We start from the raw sequence: 18670 nt of genomic DNA, 5'->3' as shown, positions 1-18670 counted from the left end.
TGTCGCTGTTAACAAGCATTTCTGATTCTTACAAACAGTCCCTTTAATTAGCCTACGTCTTTAATAACAACCTCTTCTTCTGCAGTGTTTTTTAACGGCATCCACCTGGAGAATTAGCACCACCAACTCTTTGTCTTGATGAACTCAGCTCCTAAGATTCACATGACAACAGTAGTGAATGAATTTCCAGATTTTTTGGAAATTTGATCAAAATTTCCACTACATTTATTTATTTATTTTTTTAAACTGTCAATTTCACTGATCATCACAGACATTATTGTGCATTTGAAAAGCCTCACAGCATCCAGAGGCATGACTTTGTCCCTCAGGATTTCCCTTCTTCTGCTTGTTGTGGCACTAATCGCCCCTCATACAGCTCCCCTCCCCCCTGCTGTGTAGTCCCTCTCAGGAACAGCCTCCGTGTCCTCCTCCTGAGGTAAAGTGCACTGTGCGTTTCCTCTCATGTCTGGAGATGATGGACCTAAAGCTCCGCAGGTTTGATGCTTGTGTTTGAGCAATTAAAAAAAAAATTAAAATTAATTCACTGTTGTTATCCACATCTTCATCACCATCATCTTCATCACCATCAGAGCCAGAGAGGAGAGGAAGATGGGCTGCTGCTCGGCTCGATGCATGCTGATCCTCTTGTGTTGTCTGCAGCTGGTAAGATGTTTTTCTCTCATGATGCTTCCACACATCTGCTTACTATCTTTTCCCTCTGGTGATACTTCTAAATTACAACTAATGAAAATAAACGCTAAAAATTACAAGTAAAAGCTACATTTTTAATGAATTCAATATCTGAAAAGACTTGTTGTTTATCATAAAATAAAGTTTATTCGTTGGTGCTTTGAAGTGCTCATGTTTAATATTTTTTTCTGACAATAAAAAGAAACTTACATTTAGACTTTAGGCTACAATATTATATACTTAAATAAACAAATTATTTGCTGTTATATTTGATGACCTTCCATTCACATTGCCATTATTAATTCAGGTTTCTGCACCAGCTGCAAACTAAAATAAAACACAAGAAGTTAGAGGTGCTTCCAGCTTCTTAAATGTCAATTTTGCAGGTTTTATTGTTGTTCCGTTAAAATAAATTGATCATATTTGTGTTTTTGACTGTTATTCAGACAAAACAAGCAATTTGAAGCCGCCACCTTGAGCTCTGGGAGATTACGCTGAGCATTTTTCATTACTTTCTGACATTTTATAGAACAGATCCTTGGCAGATGAGTTGACACTGTACCTAATTGTTAGTTGCAACCCTAATAAACTATTCTATCTATTTTGTGAACCATGTTAATATATAATAGTAGGCTTGTTGTAGTTGGAGGTGCTTATGAAAAGCAGTGACCGCCCACCACTACAACCACCACAATGAAGAGCTGCACCCACTTTGTCCTTTCCCACCCTGCCCCCCTTCATGACTGCCTGGGGCTCGGGCCTCAGAGGACATCACACCACAACCAGCTCTGTCTGTCTTTGTCCCCCACGGCTCAGTCGCCTTGACAACATATAAGAATAAAAAATACAACCTTGTGGGATTCACAAGCAAGAGATCACATCTAACAAGTCAGGGCAGCAGAGTGCCACCTGACACAGACTGGTGTAATAAATGTCTTTTAGAAGTCATCATTTCTGTGTCTTGACCCGTCCAGATCACTGCGCTGGAGAGGCAGGTGTTTGACTTCCTCGGCTACCAGTGGGCTCCCATCACGATCAACTTCTTCCACATCATCATGGTCATCCTGGGCCTGTTTGGTGTCATCCAGTACAGATCACGCTACGTTATCGTGGTGAGGAAACTGTCTGATATTCTTTTTGAGCTTGCAAAAAAAGTTTGTGTTAAAGCGTTGAATGCTGAATGTTGGTTTATGCCAATGTTTCCCTTGTTGGAGGAGTTTGACCTTTTGGGAAATACACTTATTCACTTATTCTTTCCAAGAGTTGGATGAAAAGATTTATACCTCTCTCATGTCTGTACTAGGGATGTCACGATACCAAAAACATAGTATTCGATACCAGTGAAATTCCACGATTCTCGATACCACGGTAAAAAACAGAAGTAAAACAATAAATCCCATATACTTCAACATACACTCCTTTAATACGTTTGCATACTGGTTTTTGTTATGAAATTAAACAGGTCATAATTCCCTCTCTATTGTTTATTTTATATTGCTGTGAAAACATCTCCTTCAAACAACTATATTTTTTAAAGTTTCTCACCATGAACTACATTTTACAAGATTACATTTGAACACATCGAGATAACATTAGAATTCCCCTTTTTCTATCATCCCCAGGACGCCGTTAGTCTCGAGTCCTGATGGAAGCTACACACGGTTTTCAGAATTGTGGCATCAACTTAGTACCGAAGTATCGGTGTCTGGCACATGACCCTTTGTAAAACCACATATTTAACCCACAGACACGAGAGTGGTATCAATCTTCTTACCTAACTCTCTGCAAAAAATGCATTTCCCAAAATGTCAAACTATTCCTTTAAAATGTACATCAAACAGTGACCCCCCCTGTGACATGTAAGTAGGACATGAAAAAATATGATTTAAAAAAAACATGTAGTCAAGAGAAAACAGCTGCTGTGATATGCAGCGTAAAGTAGCGTATTATTGATTTGATATCTGAGATGTGTTTGTGTAATGTCTGTGTGCGTGTTGGCAGCGCATGTTAATGACAATGTGAAAGCTGTGTTATACTAAGAAAAACAACAATATTAACAATAACAACAATCATTAGCATCACCCTCAAGTGGGCCTGAAGTAGAGATACTATCTGGTCTTTCACAGGAACAAAAAGGCAACATTTAGATAAAGGTTATAAAAAATATACACATAGTTGTTTGTAACAGAAATATTTGTCTTTGTCATACCTCACATTTATCTTTATACACTTGTGTCATCCAGAATTAGGACATTTGTAAGAAAAAAAAGGAGCCCTGACGCTACACTTCATTTCCTTTAACAGTGTATTGTTTCCTCAGTACCTGCTGTGGACGTTGTTGTGGGTCGGCTGGAATGTCTTTGTCAGCTGTCTCTACTTGGATTTGGGAGGCCTTTCAAAGGTCAGTCTAATGGTCACATAAGAGTCAGATAATTAGAGACCCGAACAGCTTCGGCTCCTAAACACAGTGTACAGCTCTCTTCACGTCTCAGGACCTGCAGTCACATGATCAGTTTACAGTCGGTTTCTGTTCTCAGTCACAGAATATGTAGTGTCATGAAGTTTATGTCTCCTATCTGCACTGGAAAACACATTGAATTGGCTTTTTGTTCTTTATTGATGATGATGATGGCAATATTAAGACAAAAATGATTAGTGTTAGTTAATTATGATTAGTAATATTAGTAAAAGTGGTGGCAGTTGTACCTGTGGTAGTAAGCAGTAGTAAAAATAGTAAAAGTAAAAATATGAAACATTTGCTGGTTTTGGCTCGAAAATACAAAGTTTTTTAATCATTAAGCTGTAAATAAATACATGTTCTTTTTAAATTTCCAGATAGTCAGCCTGAAGAAGTAGTTTTAAAACATCTCTGGGGTCTGATGATAACTTCTGTTGGGCATTTGTCTTTATTTGCTGATGTTTTATTATTGATCCAACAACGGTTAGACTCTACAATTGAGCTTATAATATGTATCTTAAACATTTACCCTTTGTCTCATCACTGTGTTGTGTTTTCACAATGTAAAGTATAATTATACAGCATTTATAGGTTTTATTCTGTTCTGTCAGTTATATAATTGCCTTCTCCCGTATTCACTCTTTTGCCAAGACATAATTCTGCAAGAATTCAGAGAATAACCGGAGCCATCAGAAATTAGTATTCACTTTTAAAAAATAGGTTATATATGAAGAATATTTTTTTTTTTAACTTGTTTCTTTTATTGTTTCTGTTTTTTTTAATGCTTTTTTATTGCTGTTTGTCCTCAGGCTCACAACCCGTGATGTCTTTCATTGCTCTGCCGTTTTAAAATGAAATGAAAAATGGATAGCTTAGTCGATAATGAAGATAATCGTTAGTAATGGCCCCGGACAGGAAGTGAATCACATACTGAACCATATCATGTTCACATTACACCTGATCCTTGTTGCAGGTCAGATTTCTCTCCCATCTTATTTTTAGCAGGATTTTACACTTTCTACTGCACACAGTATAATAAAGCAGAAATAGCTGAAAAGTTAAAGTTAAAATCTCTTCTGCAGGACGGTGACATCCTCTCCCTGGGAGTGTCGTCGCATCACTCGTGGTGGAAGGACAATGGGCCGCGGTGTGAGAGCGAGGGCCTTCCCTCCGCTGGATGGCAGAACCAGAGAAACCCCGAGCTGACCACGGTGCTGAGCTGCTGGCTTGAATATCAGTACATCGAAATCCTGCACTGCGTCGTCCAGCTCCTCGTATCAGTGAGTCTCTGTCACTGTCACACATTACTGAGAAACTCATTCATCACGTTTGTGGTTTAGGTAAACACATATTATTTAAACAAGTGAAAATAGCAACAGAATGACTCGATTATGCTTCTAAAACTTCAATTGAAAAGAATATTTAACATTTAATATTGTTTTAATATCAATAAATATGCATCTGCACACACAGGAATGGACTGTTGCTTAGCAACAGCAACTCTAAATTGGAAAACAGGCCTGGAATATTTAAAAATGGCACCATGTTATCACACCAACGTCTAGAGGTAGTTAGTGTGCTGCTGAGCTTCTCAGCCTCGACTTTCTGTTATCATGTATACGTTTAATTAACTGACATCGTGTAGCTTCTAGATCGTGGCAGATAGTGATGCAGCGTGTGAAGTCATATCAGGTTTTTGTATCATCCTAAATGTGCATATTGGCTTTGCCTCTCTTCTGTACTGTTTGTGTAATCAGAGTTTTCTCAATTCAATGCAACTTTATTTAAGATTTAAGATTGAATCAATCAATCAACATGAGCAAGTTTGCAAAACTGCATTAAAAAGTAGTGACAGTCTATTTGGCCTTGTTTAAAATAGATATTACAGTGGGAGTCAAAGAGTTTTAGTCCAGTAAGGGCAATTGTATGCAGCAGCTCACCACCCAGATCAACAGATTGTCATAAAACTAAAACCATTCAAAAGCTGTAAGCCTAAAAAACTATATGTGAAACTAATCATAAATAAATAGCCTATCTAAACAACAATCTAAGAATCTAAAAAGTCTTGTGACCGTTCTGTTCAGTTTTTACATATAAAGATGGGGCAGCTGTTGTCCGTCAATCAGATAATCGGTGGTTCGATCCCTGGCTCCTCCAGTCCACATGTCCAAGTGTCCTTGAGCAACACACTGAACCCCAAATTGCTCCCGAAGGCTGTACCATCGGTGTGTAAATGAGTATTTAGCTTATATCCTGTCATGCAGGTTGGCACCTTGTATGGCAGCCTCTGCCATCAGTGTATGAATGTGTGTGACACGTAGTGTAAAGCGCTCTGAGAGGTCGGAAGACTAGAAAAGCGCTTTATATTTGCAAGACTATTTACTTAAGAAAGCAGCAAACGGTTGTATCTTACACTACAAAGGGTGACTGCCTTGAATGAAGTTGTTTTTCTGTCGAATCAATACAAAAAGGCCACCACGCTGTTCTTCTCAGTTTTATATTATTTTTTATATACATTAGGGTCAATTATTCCAGACACCATTTGCGAAACATTTTGTTCATGATTTTTTGATGTTACTGCAAGAAACTCCCTGTTTGAGTTCCCATTGTCAACTTCTTTAGATGAAAATCAGATCACATGACGTTTCTTTGTACAAGTAAGTGCAAATTTGAGTTTTCTCTCATTGCACATATGAGACTGTAGATCTGCAAACACAACAGGCCTTTCATACAAAGACATGTTGCACAGGTGTTATCAATAACATTAAGAAAGCAGCTAAAATCATTCATTTTTATTATTTGCACCTGTGTTTTTCCTGCTGTGACATGTCAAAATGTCTTCTGTGAAATCTTTCATGTTATCACCATCAAGTGATTTTTTCTAAAGTAGGCTTTGTGATGAATAATGTGCTTTTAAAACATAAAAAAAGAAAATTGAGGACAATTTATAAACACACCTTTTTACTTCATGTGATTCACTTCTATACGTTTGTTTTAATTCCTGTAGCTTCCGGGATTTGTTTATGCCTGCTACGTCGTCAGCACTTTCTCAGATGAAGAAGACAGCTGTAAGTATGTGATCAGCTCCTGATCAATGATACACTCATAAATATCACTTTTTTTGGTAAAAAAAACAAACAATTTATAATGTATTTCTCATATTTTTCTCCTCACTTGTACTTGAGTAATATAGCAAGAATGATTTGAGTGGAAATATCTTGTTTCTTATTTTTCTTCTCTTTTTTGTTAGCTGAGAAATACATTATCCATTTTTAAAGGTATTTTAAGTATTTCATCCCCTTAAAGTATAAAAGAATGCTTTCTACAACATTTGCCATCACATTTTGTTTTTTTTGTCATTTACACTCAGGTTGATTTGTTTTGATTCATTTATTTATGTTCTTTTATATTTTAGTTAATTTCATTGGTGTATTTCATCATCCATCCAAACCCTCTCAGTTGCTCTTCTAGTGTAAAGACCTGCCGGTAGGTTCAGGCGTGATTGCAATTACCTCTTATTTTCCACCCATTCTATCTGTGTCATTGTCCATCTTATTTGTTGAATATCTCATACACAATGTATTTTTCTATATTTTTGCCTAGATTATAAATAACCACACAAGTAAAGTGGTTGAGGAAAGCCGAGAAGGAACCTAGCAGCAGGGGAGAGAACTTTGAAGACTGTCATCTATCTTCAACATGCAGGCCTGTTCATGATGTGTTTTTCCTCAGACCTCAAATGCTGTAAATCTAGATTTAAATCTACCTCTGTGTGTGTGTGTGTGTGTGTGTGTGTGCACGAAAGAGACAGAAATCACTAGATAAGAAGCACTAAGATGTAAATAAGTAGGCCTAGCAGATCTTTTCACGTTTTGTAAAATGTATAATTTATTAATAATGTGTCATTTCAGTGAGAAAAAGTGACCACTCCAACTTGTGTAGTGTATTATATAATTCAGTGAAATAAACCACGCTCACAAAACAGCTTGTATTGTGGTATATTGCACACATTTTTTTTCTTCATTATTAAACATTTATAAGACTAAGAAATGCTGATTTTTTTCCCCATACTTCTGATAATTTCCATCTTTTGCACATAATGTACCAAAACTTTTGCTGTCGTCCATCTCTGTATGAAGCTATATGTATATAAAGATTTGTATAAGTAACTATATATTTTGTTTAATTTCATTTTATTCTATTCTAATTTAAATATTTGTATATGTTCTATGTGTGTAGTGTGAAGGGGCTACACCGTATATTGTGTTGTAAAATGACAAATAAATTAACCGTAGGTTCAAAAATAGAGCACTGCCACAGTTGTACAAGCTTAGGGCAGTGATTATATACTTTTAAAAAGCTTCGTTAATTCGAAAATTAATGAAGCTATTTGAAGCTGTGTTTTTTTAGTCAGTACATGTAATGTACATATTTCAACATTATTTATTGAACACAAAAAACATACAATATCTCACAGAGAAAATACATATAATTTAAAGGGACTGTTCATAAGAATCAGAAATGCTTGTTAACAGCGACACCTGTGGCCGTTAAGTCAACGAAAGTCAGCGTCCTGTTGCTCGCGCTTGCTCGCTCTAAATAGACAGGAACGAGCATCACTCAACACAGTGAGGTGACACACGTCAGCTAAGACCACAATATCACTCTGTATTTCACCTGCTTGGCAGTAATGTTAGCTGACCAGACGAAGGTCTCTCCATGAATCACTTCTGATCCTAGTGTTGGCTTTTCCTGCTTCAGCCTCGCAACCGCGATCGGACACGATACCGTTTCTCTCTGCGGAGCCCCGTCACTTCACAAGACACGGAAAAACTCTGTTGGTCTAGAGGAGCTGCAGCAGTTATTTCTGCACAAACATCCACTGTACATTCACTACATATTCTCAGAGCTACTAACTCTGCTGCAGTGTGTAGTGTGCGTGCATGAACGTGAGGTGGAACGAGCTGAGTGAAGGCAGACAGGCAGGCAGGCAGGCAGAGACCAAAGGCCCTGGAGACCAAAGGTTCGGTCTCCCCCGCATACTACGACCGAGGCCAACGCTGTTTTGCAAGACGGGCTTCAATAGATATAACTTTGCGGTTTTGGTGCTTCCGTGTAGTTTGTGTTGGAGTCTGAGTCTGAACAGCATAGCCACACGCGAGCGCGCATGGGACACCGACCAGGATTGATTTATACATATAAGAAATTACAAACAGTCACTTTAATTAGAAAATGAATGAAGCTTTTTGAAGCTGTTTTTTTTAGTCAGTAAATGTAAGGTAAATATGTCAACATTATTTATTGAACAAACACAAAAAACATACAAGATCTCACAGAGAGAATACATATAATTTAATACAAGATAACCAGTATCAAATGAAATAAATAAAAAAGAAAGGTGATTTATATATTATTATATATATATAAATAAACAGTAATTTCTTAAAGGGACTATTTGTAACTTTGTACGCGCATAAATGTAGCGGGTCGTCACACATGCGCGCTCGCATATGCGCGTTCACGTGTAGCCGCTGTACTCTCCTCCTCTGCCTGCTCGCCTTCACTCAGACAGCTCAGCTCGCTCCACCTCTAGACGTGAACGCGCGTTCACTCCACACTGCAGAAGAGTTAGTTTAGCTCTGAGAATACCTAGAGAATGCACAGGGGACGTTTGTGCAGAAATAACTGCTGCAGCTCCTCCAGACAAACAGAGGTTTTCCATGTCTTGTGAAGTGACAGAGCTCTACAGAGATTTACGTAGTCTTCTCGTTACCGACCGGGTGCCGGTGTCTCCTCTGCTCTCTCCGGCTGCGGGCGGAGAGAGCAGAGGAGACACGCTGCAGAGCCCCGCTGCTTCAACCAGCACTTAGGCAGGAAAAGCCAACACTAGGATCAGATCTAAATCATGTTCATGGAGAGACCTTCCTCTGGTCAGCTAACATTACTGCCAAGCAGCTGAAATATAGAGTGATATTGTGGTTTTAGCTGACGTGTGTCGCCTCACTGTTTTGAGCGATGCTCGTTCAGGTATATTGAGAGCGAGCAAGCACGAGCCCGACGCTGACTTTCGTTGATTTCACGGCCACAGGTGTCGCTGTTAAGAAGCATTTCTGAAAGTTACAAATAGTCCCTTTAAATAAATAAAAAAGAAATGTGATTTATATATTATTATATATATAAATAAACAGTAATTTCTTAATCACTAGGCATAGATGAAGAAAATAGAAAAAGAGAAGAAGAAGAAGAAGAAGAAGAAGAAGAAGAAAGAGGAGTAATGACTTCATAAATAATCGGCATAAATTAAAAAAAAAAAATAATAAATAAGAAACGAGATATTTGTTATTGTACTGGAGTACACGTGAGGAGAATAATAAGAGAACAGTCAGAAGTCGCTCTGTAGCCCTGAATGCGTCTCTTACGTCACCGACGTCACTTCCGCCCCTCAGAGCCCGGATGAAGCTAACCAGTGGGGCAAGTGAGCAGGGCCACCGAGGCGGGTTGGTGTTTTAATCTAACGGAGAGGATTGAAGCCCCGCTGGATTAATGTGGACAGGGCAGCGCGGAGAGCCAGCGACGAGCGGAGCAGAGACTCTCCGGTTAACGGCTCCGGTTAACGGTTATAACGGTTATAACTGTTAGTAACTGTTAGCAACCACCGCGGAGCAGCTTCCTCTGTTGCTACCACCGCTAGCCTCTCTCTCCTCTCCTCTCCGCACAGCACAGCACAGCACAGCACAGCGAGCACTGGACGTGTTGTCAGGCTTCCTTCAGTCTGTCACAACACCTGGTGGATGAATGATGTCTGCCGCTAGTATTGACCCTCAGGTAAGCAGCGAGAAGCAGCGCTTTCTCTCCTTCAGAGAGGAGAGGTGTGTGTTCATCATCTCTCTGGAGAAGACGATGCCTCCATTCACAGAGCTAGTCTGCTAGTTAGCCCACTGAGAGGAGAGGTTAGCTACAACACTGCTCTCTGGTGTGACCAACAGGCCTGGACCTCAGCTTCCAGGGGATGTGTTTACTGTGTGTGTCAGCCAGGTTTCCAGAGGTAGAAGAGAAGATAAGATTAGATGAACCTTTATTAATCCCCGGAGGGAAAGTCAGGTGTCAAAGCAGCAACATCAGCAAACATCAGCAAACAGAGTGAAACACAGGAGAGGTAAAGGTATACAACAATTATAAAAACAATAATAGAGATATAAAAGATACAGAGTGAATGGGTGAACATAGTGTGTACAGTCCGTCAATAAATACATTTAATATGCACATATGTGCAGTCTATATAAGATAAGATCAAATTCACCTCTATTAATCCCCGGAGGGAAATCCAGGTGTCAAAGCAGCAACATCAGCAAACATCTGCAAGTAGAGTGAAACACAGGAGAGGTACAGGTATACAAAGATGATTAAAAAAAAAACAATAATAGAGATATAAAAGATACAGAGTGAAACACAGGAGAGGTACAGGTATACAAAAATGATAAAAACAATAATAGAGATATTATAGTTTAAGAGAAAAAAGTTGTAGTATTATGAGAATAAAGTCAGAAGTCTACGAGAAAAAATTCATAATATTATGAGATTAAAGTCAGAGGTCTACGAGAAAAAAAGTAATATTATGAGAATAAAGTCAGAAGTCTACGAGAAAAAAAGTAAATGTTGAGATTCTAATGTTTTTCATATTCCCTCAGGTCTCCCACATATGAAATGGATTCTAGTATAAACATATTCATATTTATAACCTGCCCTATAAATAAAATAAGATAAGATAAGATAAGATGAACCTTTATTAATCCCCGGAGGGAAATTCAGGTGTCAAAGCAGCAACATCAGCAAACAGAGTGAAACACAGGAGAGGTAAAGGTATACAAAAATTATAAAGACAATAATAGAGATATAAAAGATACAGAGTGAATGGGTGAACATAGTGTGTGCAGTCCGTCAATAAATACATTTAATATGTACATATGTGCAGTCTATATAAGATAAGATCAAATTCACCTCTATTAATCCCCGGAGGGAAATCCAGGTGTCAAAGCAGCAACATCAGCAAACATCTGCAAGTAGAGTGAACCACAGGAGAGGTACAGGTATACAAAGATGATTAAAAAAAAAACAATAATAGAGATATAAAAGATACAGAGTGAATGGGTGAACATAGTGTGTGCAGTCCACCAATAAATAAATGTAGTAAGTACATATGTGCAGTCTATAAAGTGGTATATAGGATGTATAGTGTAAAGTAAGTGTAACATACTAGTGTTTGCATTTGCCTTGATTATTTTTTGGTAGAACATTTTTGTTTCTTTCTATTAAGCTTTGGCACCTTTGTAAAATAACATAAGATTAGATGAACCTTTATTAATCCCCGGAGGGAAATTCAGGTGTCAAAGCAGCAACATCAGCAAACAGAGTGAAACACAGGAGAGGTACAGGTATACAAAAATTATAAAAACAATAATAGAGATATAAATAGATACAGAATGAATGCGTGAACATAGTGTGTACAGCCCGTCAATAAATAAATGTAGTATGTACAAATGTGCAGTCTATAAAGTGGTAATAGGATGTATAGTGTAAAGTAAGTGTAAAACATGTCACTGTGCAGCTAGAGGATAATGTGTGATGCTCTGAATAACACTGGAGACCCATGCAAGCGTTGTGTTTTTTTCTCCTCTCATATGCATTCCTCCTTTCAATGTGATCACTAAGACATCGAAAGGACAAGATGCAAGCAAAGGTAAGAAGGGAAAATGTCTCCCGAAACCTCCAGATGTTGCTGTATCCAAAAGATGTTGCACATAAAACCTGTTTAGCATAACTGCTACCTCATCATACCTGATAACTGACCCATGTTTTGTTGTATAGCTCTTATGTCAACAGAGAAAATCCCAACAAATGTCTCCCAAATAATGTCTTTGCATCATGACATATCTCCATCCATGTGTTTGCTTTATAGTTTTGTGCAGTAATGAACATACATCATCGTAAAGGCAAAACAGCTTATCAATGGAGAACACCTTGCACTTTTCAAAAGGTCAACTCCGCTAAAGTCTATGTTTATCCAGCAGACAGGAAAATCTATTTTAAATCTCTATGCAACACTAAATACCCGTGGACTTCTTTTTCAATTCTCTGACAACAACTTTAGTCCAGCAATAAGAGAATGGGGATGTTAGAAACAAGCTATTCGTGTTAATGCAGAAGACATTTTAGTTGTATGTATGGGGGAATCTGTGATGTTGTAATTACAGCTTGTACAGTAGCAGATATTTTAAATATTTTCATCATGGACTTTGCGTCATAATTTTGTTTGGAAGTATGTGCAAATTTCAGCTTTGACAACGGTTTGATTTTATTGCAGGCTTTCCGGTTTCAGTGCAGAACGGCTCCCTCCACCAGAAGGACACAGTACATGACAATGACTTTGAGCCTTATCTCACCAACCAGTCTAATCAGGTAGGAAACACCTTGACTTGTCTTTTGTGACAATAAAATTATTCAATATCGCCGCATCTTGTTGCCCTAACAGATTAACTCTGTTTGTGTTTTTAGAACAACAGCTATCAATCCATGACAGACCCGTACCTGTCCAGCTACTATGCCCCCTCCATCGGCTTTCCTTACCCTCTCAGTGAGGCTCCCTGGTCTACAGGAGGTGACCCACCGATCCCCTACCTGACACCCTATGCCCCCCTCAGCAATGGAGACCACCACTTCATGCACGACACGGTGTTTGGGCAGCCGGGTGGGCTCAGCAGCAGCATCTACCCTCACAGGTTTAACTTTTTCCCAGAGAACCCGGCCTTCTCAGCCTGGGGCACCAGCGGGACTCAGGGCCAGCAGACTCAGAGCTCAGCCTACGGGGGAAGTTACAGCTACCCACCGAGCTCTCTAGGAGGCACCTTAGTCCCCGATGGCCAGACGGGTTTCCATAGTGACACCCTGAGCAAGGCTCCAGGTATGAACAGCCTGGAGCAGGGCATGCTGGGCCTAAAAATAGGTGGGGATGTGACAGGAAGTGGCTCGGGCGTGAAGAGCGCAGGCTCTCTTGGAGGTGGCAGTGTAGCTGCAGCTGTTGCCACGGGCAACGGCGGCACACCAATTGGAATGCCCCCGCCGAAACCGACATCGTGGGCTGCTATTGCTAGTAAACCTGCCAAGCTGCAGCAACAAAAGGCCAAAAACAAACCTGGCACACCCATAGCTGGAGGAGGTCTGCCTCCGCCCCCCATTAAACACAACATGGACATCGATACATGGGATAATAAAGGGGCTGTTACCAAGATGGCCCCTCCTTTGCCCCCCCATCACCACCACCACCACCACCATCACCAACAGCACCAGCCCCAGCTTCACTCCCATGCTGCCAGTCTCCTGCCCCCCCTTCAACAGTCCATACAGTCTGCCCAGTCCCTCGTGCAGCAGATGACCATGGGTCCTCCACCTCCTCCTCCACAGTCCTACCAGAACCACAACTCCGCTCCAACACCTCAGACCCGTTGGATAGCCCCACGCAACCGCAACTTGTGCTACGGTGGCGGAAGCTTGGACAGCAGCGGCTCCTCTAACGGTGGCGGTGTTGGTAACGGAGGCGGAGGGGTCGGGGGCGTGCCTCCGGAGCCGGGAGCAGAGTCCCACCCCGTGCTGGAGAAGCTGCGGGCGGCCCACAGTTACAACCCCAAGGAGTTTGACTGGAACCTGAAAAACGGACGCGTGTTCATCATCAAGAGTTACTCCGAGGACGACATCCACCGCTCCATCAAGTACTCCATCTGGTGCAGCACAGAGCACGGCAACAAACGTTTGGACTCGGCCTTCAGAGCCATGAACTCTAAAGGTCCCGTCTACTTGTTGTTCAGCGTCAACGGCAGCGGCCATTTCTGCGGCGTGGCCGAAATGCGCTCGCCTGTGGACTACGGCACCAGCGCTGGCGTTTGGGCGCAGGACAAGTGGAAGGGCAAGTTTGATGTGAACTGGTTGTTTGTTAAGGACGTGCCTAATAGCCAGCTGCGCCACATCCGCCTGGAGAACAATGACAACAAGCCAGTCACCAACTCACGTGACACTCAAGAGGTTCCTCTGGAAAAGGCGAAACAGGTGCTCAAGATTATCGCCCAGTACAAACACACCACCTCCATCTTTGACGACTTTTCCCACTACGAGAAGAAGCAAGAGGAGGAGGAGGTGGTGAAAAAGGTAATTATTCCTTTTAGATTTAACACATGACACTTGTAAATTAGAGGAATAAAGATATTTAGGAACTGTACGAAAAATATTGGGGTGGGAGAGAAATCTTATGTATCACTTAAAAAAGCAAGACCCTCCCCCTGACTAAAATTATATTTCAAAATAAAATAATATTATTGAACTTGTACATTCCTTAGGTGCTAAATTCAAAACTCAAAGCATATCTAGTGCTTCAAGACCGCTCTTAGCGGCTCGCAGCTAATGGTACTGACAGAGCTAACAGTGTTTACATGAGGGGGAACCACACGGTGGGCACTATGCATCGTTGTCGGGACAGCGTTATTGGCTGTAACCGCCGTATGAGAGCAGTGCAGAGCGGCGACTATGAGCTAGTCAGCGGGGCACGCCCACATGCACCAAAAGGCACTCGGCGGCCGGCCCGGCTATGTCAACAAAGTACAGACAACCTCAGATAACAAGACACACAGAGGGAGAGTGACATCATTCTCTGCTCAGGTAGACATTACTCCTCTATATCGTTACATAGCAAATATTTGTTTGCTGCTATATTATATGTAAGTGATAATGTACAGCGAGCCGGTTTTATTTCACAACAATGACCCGCTAGCTGTACATTATCACACTTATTACACGGCTACTTACTTAGGAAATCAATAATTTGACTCAAAAATGGTCCGCCAGAGTCCGACATCGGAGCTGCGCCCATAGCAACGGTCTGCTATAAAGAAATAACAGACCATAGAACGCCGTGATTGACAAATCAGAATCGAGTATTCAACAAAGCTGTGTAACAAGCTCTGGATATCATATAGAGATATCCTGAGAAATCCTGTAATATTTTCGCCTACCCTGGATTTCAAATAATAAAAATAAATGTGATTTTAGATGTGATGACAGTGTCAAATATACATTCAGTTGTCTGTCGTAACTAAACCACTTGCATAATTCTGAGTGGCACTATTAGGCATGTTAAGCAGGTGTATTTTGGTACTGTTTTAGCTACTTGTCTGACTGTTTTTTTTTACTTGCATTTGTATACACTGGTCACTGATTTGAAACGATTTGAACGTTTGCTGATGAAATATTTAAATATGAAAAGTGATGATGTGTATTTTCTAATGTGACTTTTAAATAAGGCTTTGCATGTTTTTTTTTTAACAGAGCTATGAGCCTGCCCCAATACAGAGCCGATCCCGAATGGATCAGGTAAAGTCTGATATTGATATGCTGTATATCACTGTATGACAAATGTATGCAGAATCATATATATGAAGTCATCAAATTGATCGTTAGTGCAATTAACTGTGATCCACTGTTCTGCATCACACCAGACAAAACTCTTCACGTGTAGAACAACTGCTCAGAATCATTGATTTAGACAACAGATTTTAGTAAAACGATAACATAATATGGCCAAATAATCACAATATCATTCCACTTCAAGTCAATTAATGGTAATATAGATTCATGTGTCCCCACTCTGGGTCTTTTTTTGTTTAATATGACTGTCGTAATTTACTGCTATAAAAATCCCACCTGGAATATTACAGGTGTGAGTGATATGGATTAATATAAGTCTAATAATTCTTGATTTTTTTTTTTTACAGGATCGTCAGAAGTAAACAGAAGACAGCTGTCGACATAATTTAGATTTAAAAAGGAAACACAAGGACATAAAGAAATTGAAAACTAATATTTTTTTCTATTTAATTCTGTTGACTTTGGCCCACGTCAAAGTGTTGACCCACAATGCTCCTGGCTCCCAGTCTTTAAGACGTGTGCAGGGATGAAGCTAGTTCCACCAGTCGAATCGCTTCAATAATCTATATTTTCTTGTTTTTTTTTTCTGTATTTTTTAGCCTTACAAATCTTTATCGCTACCCCGAAACTTGCATTCTTAACTAAATATAAGTAACAAAATATCTGCACGTCTGTTTTTTGAAAATCTCTTGACAACATGCTGCTGATATTCAGTGACTGTTCACTTTGTGGTTTGTGTGTTGGAGAAATGTTAAGTGCTTGTATTGGTTAATCTTAATGAGTGAACAAGACTTTATTGACAAATGTCTGCTATCTGTTTGTGGCCAGTTGTATTTTATATTATCAGACGGAAAAAAAATAACTTCTATAAAAGCCCCTTTTTTTTTAAATGTGAGGGGTGTTTTACTTTGGTGGGGGAATGTGAACGCTGAAAGTTTCTGTATGCATAGACATAATCGTGCAAGGTTGTGACGTTAGAACGCGTAAATGTTAGGAAAATATTTTGAATAATGTATCACCTGGCTTACAGCTGATTAAATTTAACATTAAGGTGGAGAATATGTGGGATGTTGTCTCTCCTATAGAGCGGAGCCTTAACATTTCTTTTCAGCACTAAATTTTTCTTTTTCCAGAACTGTACCTCAAAATTTTTCAGCTAGAGATTCAGGGAAAAGATGTCGCTTAAAAGTGGTCCCTCTCTTTCTTATTTAAAGGATGGAATTAAAATATACTGTATGAGTTCAGGTTTTTATCAACACAAAATTTGCTTTCTGTCTTATTTCCTTGTTTCGGTGACTTTTATTTCCCTCGTGTTCAAACAGGAAGTCTCTGTTTATGAAATTCTGGAGGAAATGTAGCATGTACTGCTTTTAAAACTCAAGCCAGGCCTGTCACTTTGTTTATTTCTTTTTGTTTCTTGTTCTTTCTTAACAAAAATTATAATCTCAGCATCATTTTCATCGCTATAACCTGTCCACACCATCCTCAGAAAAAATGTAAGCTTTAATGTACTGGCATTTCTAACTGAGATCGCCTCGAAATGTTTAACTGTAGCATTATACTTAACTGATTTATTGTCAAGTGTATGAAAACCCAGAGACTAGCCTATATGGTATATGTTTGTGACTTTTTTTTTTAACTTGCTTGCTGTATTGTGTGTATGCAAGAGTGAAAGAAAAGAGAGGGAGTACGATTGTGGAGCAATCAGAGTTATATTACTGGTATTGGATTATAGAAAATTTATGCAAAAAAATGTTTTAAAGTCACCCCTGAATTAAATATCCATTGTATCAGAGGTCACTATCACATTCTTAGATTTGATCATGTCCATTATTAAAGATATACTTATATGTTCTCTGTGGGTTTTTATTATGACGAGGATTCTGTGTGCACGATCAAATGCATTTCAATAATGTTATTTACAGTATTTACAGTGTTGATTTAAATAAGGAAAAACTCCCAAAAATCAAAATTTCTGTCTCACATTTTTAAATATCATTGTCTTTTACGAGATCTCTTTTGATTCCTTTATGAAATATGGTTGTAAGTATGTTGTTTAGCTCTCGACATGACACTTATTTGGCTTTCAGGCACCATTTACAAGAAAGATTTAGATTCTGGGTCACAGTTTGTTTCATTAAATCGTCATTTATTATGAGACATCATGTAAATGAGAGTTAAATGTGTTTTTAATCATTTTTGGACAACAATGAAGCTCTGTGATACAGAGGAATAAGCAATATCAGACTCTGGATACACATCAATGAGTACATTAGTCGGATCAATTCGTTGTTGGTTTTGTTCATTTCATGGGATTTGTCGACAAGAAAAATTTAGAGTTTAACCAACTTTATCCTTTAAATTCCCTTTGTGCAGCTGCTGTTTACACACATCTGAAACATTTAAAGCTGAAGTAGGCGAGATTGGAGCAAATATGATTTAAAAAAAGTTATTTTTATAAAACAGTCACTATATCCTGACAGTAGTACATAAAACAGGTAACCTGAAAAAAATCATGTGCCTCTGTGTCCTCTGGTGCTCCTAACTGCATCTGCAAGATTTCACAGACCGGAGGAAAACAAGCAGTCAGAGCTGATCTGAGGTCTGCTGTCCATCTGCTGTCTATGAGAGCCGGCTGTCAATCACTCGTGAACTCCGACCAAACGTCAAACTAGGCAGCGCTGATCAAATATGAATCAATATCATGTTACGTTAATGCCTATTTCTCGCCTCAATTGATTTCAGAATCATCTTGTAGTGTACTGTTTAGCTGTAAAATTAGAAAGTTTGTGAGCCAGCAGCCATGTTGAGATCAGGTTGAGATGGCTTGAAGAAACGCCAAGTACAAGTCACATGACCGGAGCACAGCCAATAGGAACACTCTGAAATGACCTGTGATTGGTCTGAAAACAGAGCCATGAGGAGGTGCAGAAGTCTAGTTTTCTCTTAGAACACTTGAATTACAATACGCTGAAAGGTAATTATGGAATTTTTGCCCAATGATGCCAAAAATATTCTGCCTACTGCCACTTTAAAAAGATACTTTAAATGTAA

At 39.4% G+C, this 18670-nt stretch overlaps 2 protein-coding genes across 7 annotated transcripts; both read left to right on the top strand.

Annotated features, from left to right (window-relative positions):
- The first annotated feature begins 395 nt into the window (after positions 1 to 395).
- On the top strand, positions 396 to 7194 carry zgc:100920 (uncharacterized protein LOC445241 homolog). Of its 6 annotated transcripts, XR_005207155.1 has the most exons (9): positions 411 to 495; positions 591 to 663; positions 1665 to 1802; positions 3011 to 3091; positions 4231 to 4428; positions 6156 to 6216; positions 6399 to 6426; positions 6564 to 6634; positions 6752 to 7194. XR_005207155.1 is itself a non-coding variant. In XM_037771655.1 (8 exons), the coding sequence occupies exons 2-7, from the start codon at positions 610 to 612 to the stop codon at positions 6617 to 6619; spliced, it is 588 nt and encodes a 195-aa protein (XP_037627583.1). In that variant the 5' UTR covers positions 396 to 436; positions 591 to 609; the 3' UTR covers positions 6620 to 6634; positions 6752 to 7194. The 6 variants fall into 6 exon arrangements, 5 of the variants coding, with proteins under 5 accessions (XP_037627583.1, XP_037627580.1, XP_037627584.1 ...); XM_037771655.1 differs by lacking the exon at positions 6399 to 6426 and having other exon boundaries at positions 396 to 436; XM_037771652.1 differs by lacking the exon at positions 6399 to 6426.
- Positions 7195 to 9568: 2374 nt separating this feature from the next.
- ythdf1 (YTH N(6)-methyladenosine RNA binding protein 1) lies at positions 9569 to 17471 on the top strand. Its single transcript, XM_037772414.1, has 6 exons — positions 9569 to 9973; positions 11858 to 11885; positions 12510 to 12604; positions 12701 to 14344; positions 15518 to 15562; positions 15964 to 17471. The coding sequence occupies exons 1-6, from the start codon at positions 9944 to 9946 to the stop codon at positions 15976 to 15978; spliced, it is 1857 nt and encodes a 618-aa protein (XP_037628342.1). The 5' UTR covers positions 9569 to 9943; the 3' UTR covers positions 15979 to 17471.
- Positions 17472 to 18670: the final 1199 nt, after the last annotated feature.

Source organism: Sebastes umbrosus, chromosome 6 (assembly GCF_015220745.1).
Source record: "Sebastes umbrosus isolate fSebUmb1 chromosome 6, fSebUmb1.pri, whole genome shotgun sequence".
NCBI classification, from domain to species: domain Eukaryota; kingdom Metazoa; phylum Chordata; class Actinopteri; order Perciformes; family Sebastidae; genus Sebastes; species Sebastes umbrosus.
Note: the sequence above shows the minus strand (reverse complement) of the source record. Positions and strands in the feature narration are given on the sequence as shown.

Coding starts and splice junctions, on each gene's coding strand:
- ythdf1 (XM_037772414.1), top strand. CDS start 9,944: ATGATGTCTGCCGCTAGTATTGACCCTCAG. Junction 12,605..12,700: donor TCACCAACCAGTCTAATCAG/GTAGGAAACACC, acceptor TTGTGTTTTTAG/AACAACAGCTATCAATCCAT. Junction 14,345..15,517: donor AGGAGGAGGTGGTGAAAAAG/GTAATTATTCCT, acceptor TTTTTTTAACAG/AGCTATGAGCCTGCCCCAAT.
- zgc:100920 (XM_037771652.1), top strand. CDS start 473: ATGATGGACCTAAAGCTCCGCAG. Junction 664..1,664: donor TCTTGTGTTGTCTGCAGCTG/GTAAGATGTTTT, acceptor TGACCCGTCCAG/ATCACTGCGCTGGAGAGGCA. Junction 3,092..4,230: donor ATTTGGGAGGCCTTTCAAAG/GTCAGTCTAATG, acceptor TCTCTTCTGCAG/GACGGTGACATCCTCTCCCT.